The 6000-nt window shown below is 40.3% G+C and overlaps 1 protein-coding gene across 1 annotated transcript; it reads right to left on the bottom strand.

Moving 5' to 3' along the window:
* LOC131893626 (uncharacterized) lies at positions 1–5216 on the bottom strand. The gene is made up of 11 exons (XM_059243721.1): positions 5197–5216; positions 5018–5083; positions 4663–4956; positions 4409–4566; positions 4162–4309; positions 2469–2650; positions 1533–1777; positions 1235–1389; positions 635–1002; positions 425–566; positions 1–350 (listed from the first exon to the last, which is right to left on the bottom strand). Exons 2-11 carry the CDS (start codon positions 5070–5072, stop codon positions 187–189), a joined length of 1911 nt encoding a protein of 636 aa, XP_059099704.1. The 5' UTR covers positions 5073–5083; positions 5197–5216; the 3' UTR covers positions 1–186.
* Between the last annotated feature and the right edge of the window lie 784 nt (positions 5217–6000).

Raw genomic sequence — 6000 nt, 5'->3', positions numbered from 1 at the left:
TCACGTCATACAAGATAATCTTTATTTTTGTATCATGCAGAGCCAGTAAACAACTCTATGTTTAGGGATGAAAGAATTACCCTCTCGAAATGAACAATGATCTGTTCACACACAAACACATCCGTGGAATGCCCGCTTTCTGAGAAGCTTTAAGATCGTGGTGAAAGCCAAAACTCGGTATTGGAGTCATTTGATTTGAGATGCGCCCAAAGCCAAGGCCACAATCAAAATAATGGAACCAGTCAAGTTGGCCCCAGAACTCTCGTCATTAAAGTTGAAGACTCTAATGTGATTTTCCTCGACCTTCCATGGATCCTCGCCATCGTTGAAATACATGGGACATCGATCAACTGTAGGAAACAGAGACCAGAGGGCCCTCTGGTGGGTTAGCCTACAAAACATGTAGTCACTCAGTGTTACTTACATTCACGCTCATTCTCGTCCATCACCAGGCTGACCACCGCTCCTTCCGTCCAGTTTCCACTATCAACATCTTGCGCCAAATCGCAATACGGGCCCACAGACATGGACATGAGCATTTTGTTCAAGTCGGCTCTTTGATAAACCTATGAAAGCTCGCACTTTGAAACCTCCATAGCTTTTTCTAAGCAGCTTCATAATATTGTATCCTTACCCAACACCTGTACTTGGTAAAAGCATCAAGTTGATCGTAAGTGATCAAATACGACTTCAGATTCTCCTTCCAGTAGCCAATGCACTGCATACGATAATCCGCTTCAGAATATATATCAATAGGTCGACCCAAGTGATCTGTAGACCAGCAGTAGGTCTCATCAATCGTGATCTCTTTTTGGTCCGTGTCACAAACGGCCAATCTGGAGATGTTTTGCTTGCACGAAAACTGGCCGGTCCGACCCCAAACGTCGTGGCGCGGATCTTTGGTTATACCACCCAAAATCCGAGTCTGGAACTGGAAATCGCCCTGCTGGGTGAAGTTGAAGGCCCCGGCCACTGGACACCTAATTGGAACCGGATCCTTTCCTGTAACGAATACAGGGAGTATTTGATTATTATATTTTTTTATTGAGAGAGGCAGTTCTTCGAATAGCTCCCGAGCTTCTAAGGAAAGTCCTCGCAAACCCGGACCAAAAAGGTAATTGATACCAGCAGATGATGACCAAAGGTATTGAAGATCTTTGATAGTTGTTGTTTGTTGGAACTACGTGGATGATGTCAGATCGTAGGCGTTTGATTACGTGCGTTCAATACTCACTCAACATTAGGTCGTATTTCCACCGAACATCATTTTTAAACTGGACCCACGAGCACACGGTATGGAAGTCATTCATGATCATGGCCACTCCTTTGCGAAATCGGATGACATTGTGATGCCGTGGAACAAAGTCAAAACACTGATAGTCCACTTGACTAAAATGCAAGGTAAACAAAATGATGCTAATTTTAGGTGCCCCTAATCCCCTTCAATCCCTGATCGGATTTCGTATGAAAATTCCCGAGTCATGCTATTTACATTGAAGGAAAACCACTGGAAAACCCCAGTCAAATCTTACCATCCATCGATTGTGAGCCGAGCCATCATAAAGCGGGAATCCCTTTGTTCCATACAAATGTAAATGGCCTTTCGCCAACGGCTCACATCGGGATGCCAAGTCTCCACGATATGCGTGGAATTGATCCACACATCAGCATCGATATTGGCAGTGTTGATCCACTCTCCAGTGAAATTTTCGGGAAGGAGACATCCTGGCTCCACAGTTTGAGATCGAACGGGTTTGAGCCGGTATCGCTCTGGAGACTAGAAAACGAATTCAGAGAAATGATTTAGTGATACTGTTGTTGCCCAGGTTCTGTGGAAGTTGGATGCGCTTAATCTGAAGAATAATCTGGGGGGGAGGGGATAGCTTATGCAGGTTTCGTAATTAGAAAAACTTGGACAAATATGGAATAAACGTTTCACAAAAAACGCACATTCCAATTGTTCCAATCTTTTACTACTGCAGTTCAATAGCAAGGATCCCACTTCCATTAGAGCGGATAATCAACCGTTTCTTGGCATGTTTGACCAATTACATTGCCAGGGGAATGGTAGTTTTAACCGTTATATATTAGCGAATTTTTTTATGAAAAGTAACAGAATGACTCTAGAAGTTACTTGGTGGAGAGTGTGTCAAATTACAGATTTTATTGCTCTATACGCAAGCCCTAAGGTAATGAGAAATGTATTTGGTATCATGACCTGACCTTGAATTAGTATGACCTTGCTTTAAATGACGGTTTTAGTGCATTATCCCCTAAAACACGTTCTAAGACAAATGTACAAATTACATGGAACAAAATAATAAATCTAGTTTCTGGGTTTATTTAACCATATGTGTGTGATTTTTTTGTCCACGATTCAATTGTATATTGTTGTTTGGTGTGTTCGGGAGATAATAGTCTCACACTTTGTGAGGAGATAGATTAAGAAGGAAGAAATGACGTCATACCTTTTCAATTGTTTTTAAAACATTGCACTCCGGTGTAATGGATGCTCCCAAATAGTAATCGTCCTCCCTGTTTTTCAAAAAGCATCGGAACTTCTCGTCTTTCCTCGATTCTTTGGTATTTGCCACAGCGAAAAAGTGATCTTTACCAACAAACCAATCGCCGAGGCAACTATACTCCACCACTAAAAATAGACACAAAAGCAAATAAATTTCAAATCAGAGCTTGAATTCCTGTCGATATTAGGATGTTACGAAACAAGTGTACGTCGTGCTGATATTGAAATGTGAATGAGAAAGAGAAAGACTCGTTTTTCCTTAAATCATTTTTGGAACCAAGTAGATTCCTTTACATTCACTCTTCTCAGAGTTAAATTACTGATAGGAACAAGCTGGATCAAAGTTTTTGCATTCCCTTTTTCGAATGGACCTGATAGGGAACTGCATTTCCACAACTTACTTTCATCAATATGCAATAAAAAGTACTCAAACGTGGTTAAACGTTGACACAAGGGAAGTAGTTCTCCGCTATTTTTGAGTATTCTAAAAGCTTATTGCCATTCACATGTATGATATGCTAAGTCAAAACGCAGCTCTGATAATTTTTGGATGGAATCCCAGTGTTGCGTTTTGCTTTTCTTGCCAGGTTTGACAATTCTTCTGACGGATGACCTACTTGATCTTTATCATCAGAAAAGCTTACGAGACCGTTTGAACCTGGTTGAATGGCATTTCAATGCATTAACCGTCCAAATTTGTGGCATATCATAGTCGAGTAAAAAACAAAATGAATTATTCACCGGATGTCTAAAAATCTGAAATTTTGTTAACGCATACTTACTCGTAATTATTAGGTTCACGTTATGCAAAAAAAGTCGTCTATTGCTAAGATTTTGTTTAACGAACAGATTGTTCAGGTCTTGTCAAATTTAGACATTTACAACTCGCTCTTGATGCAATGACCAATCAACAATTGATATCTTAATAAGGCGTGGGTTGAACGGTAAACCATTCATGTGATGGCAACGAGAACACTTGGCATGAATATTTTGGTAGAATTGGATGCATTATTTTGATAAAAACAAATTATCTCCAACAAAAATTTGGAAAACTCCCAACATAACATCGTTCTTCTAACTGACTTTTAAAATCGAGCGATCATATTTTGAGCCTTGGTTTTAAAAAGATAGATTTTATCGCGGCAGTCAGCTTAAAATAAATACGTTTCAAAGGCGTTGGGTCATGACAGGTGCCAAAAGTGCTGGAAACGTGATTGGTCATTTGGTCGATATTAATTTTAAACTGATATGCTAGATAGAGTAACCTCTAACATTTAAAGGTTATCACTCTCCTTCGGAAAAACTCAACTGTCGCTTACTAAAGCACATGATGAATAGAAAGGTGCGCACGTCGTACATTTGACGCAATCGGCAAAAAGTGGCACCCTCGATCTTCAGAAATGGCAGAACTCTTGTTAAGTTGCAGTACGAGCTAAACTCATCAATGCCCTTAGTTTATAACAAATAATACGTCATTAATTTGTTGCAACACATTATGACAGTGCTAGAGATATTTCATTGACCTCCATGAACCATGTTGAAGCATCCTGATTTCATTTGTCCGATTTCTTATCCTCGGAGAGCCAACTCCTATGTAGACCATCACTTTTCGTCACTAACATTTGATCCCCGCTCACCTCCATCAAATGTCCAAGACATGCCCTCGCATTTTCGATAGGTCAGATTGAATTTCTGGTTGGCAATCAAGAACTGAGAGCCCACATCCTGGCAACTGTGAATCTGTTGCTCAGGGTGACGACATTCCCCAGTGAAGGAGAAGCGATTCTGGAAACGAACATACATCAATGGAGCTAAGAATAATTCGTGATTCGTGTAGAGGAATCAAAGGCAGACCGATATCAAGGAGTTCATTCACTCACTCACCTGATAAGCAAAATGGAACACTCCTTCCAGCGACGATCGGCAGTTGATGGGCGTGTAGTTCTCGGCAAAGAGAGTGATGATTTGGGAAAGTGGATTGAGTCTACTGCAGACATTCTCTAACGTGGGTTCCTCGGAACTCGGAAGATTTACGCATCCAGCTAACAAACACAAAACAATGCCATCGATCAATAAACTTTTAAACTCCGTGGTAATTTGTACTGCAACCAAAACGAGCTGGGAAACCAACAGCTTACTCTCTCGTTTTTCCAGGATATTCACGGTTCGGACATAAATCCGTACACAATGGTAGCACAAGCTCCTGTCTTTGGGGTTCTCGGAGAACAAGAATGTGTATTTTCCCGTGTAATCCGTCTCGTGCTCCACACAAATACCCCTTCGTTGCATTTGAGAGGCGTCGATGATGGTGACTGTATCCAGATTCTTTTCTCTGGAGTACCATTCACCTTGAACCACTCTTGGGATGGTGCAATTATATGTCGGCTTCTCATAATACGGAATATAATTGTTGATACTTTGAGCAGTCACATCTATCGTGAGAAACGAATAATATATTAGTAAGATGAGCGGAGCAAAACCATTAAAACATACCTTGATTTGTAGTAAAAACGAGCAATGCCACTCCCAAAATCCCATGGACGACCATGGTGAGATCGTCTGCGGAAAGGTTAAAACAAAAGTGGGCGTTGCTATTGTTTCATTCGTTTCAAGGTGTAGATGGTCTGCCGCCAATCTTCCTTAGCATTGTTGTTGAATTGGGTTTAACCTACCTGGTTCAATTCTCGCCCTTGGCTGGCAACTTGAATGTTTGACTGCATGTTAGGATCCCGGCCAGCCGAACCTAAATTCTACCTGCCAAACAGGCAAGAAGAGTAAGTGAATGAGTGGACAATGGATATGGTTTGTAGAAGTTTAAGGATTGTTTAACCAGAATGTGGTTCGCGGTTCGTAATGGGGATCTTTCCATTCAGCGAAAGTAATACTCTCTAGCCTGCTTTCAAGGAGTCTCGCACTGATGCAATTTTGTCGGTAAAATACTCACTACTGACCTTTACTTGAAGAAATAAAAACGTTTATAGAAGAGAAAAACATGTCACAAAAATAGATTTAGGCGCGTTTTTGTGTATCGCAAGTAAGAGTACCATATCCAAGCATACTTCTCGTGTTGCAATAGAACAAATGATTGTGATTAGATTCAGTTTGGAATTTATGAAGGCCATCATCAAGGGCGAGTAACAAAAATTATTTTTCATTGTTTTATTAGCTTTGAGGTAGCTAAGGAACGATAACGATGCTTTATTCGTTAGTGAATGAACTGTATTCTTTGGATATAAAAACAAAACTTATTCATTCAAAACTCATTCCTTTTCAATATTCTTTTAACTCTTGTTGGGATGGAATCCGTCTATTTCAGTTAACTCGTTGATCAGGCAAATTGCATTTCCTTAAGATACTGACAAAGTTAAAAGAAGTGCTGATAAATGTCCAGAAAATACGTATTGACAAATGATTTCCCAAGGTGTGTAACGTCAAAAGAAATAAGATGCCATCATTCTTTTCATTGATGCAGGGTG

Source organism: Tigriopus californicus, chromosome 2 (assembly GCF_007210705.1).
Source record: "Tigriopus californicus strain San Diego chromosome 2, Tcal_SD_v2.1, whole genome shotgun sequence".
NCBI classification, from domain to species: domain Eukaryota; kingdom Metazoa; phylum Arthropoda; class Copepoda; order Harpacticoida; family Harpacticidae; genus Tigriopus; species Tigriopus californicus.
This window is presented reverse-complemented; position numbering and strand designations above follow the sequence as displayed.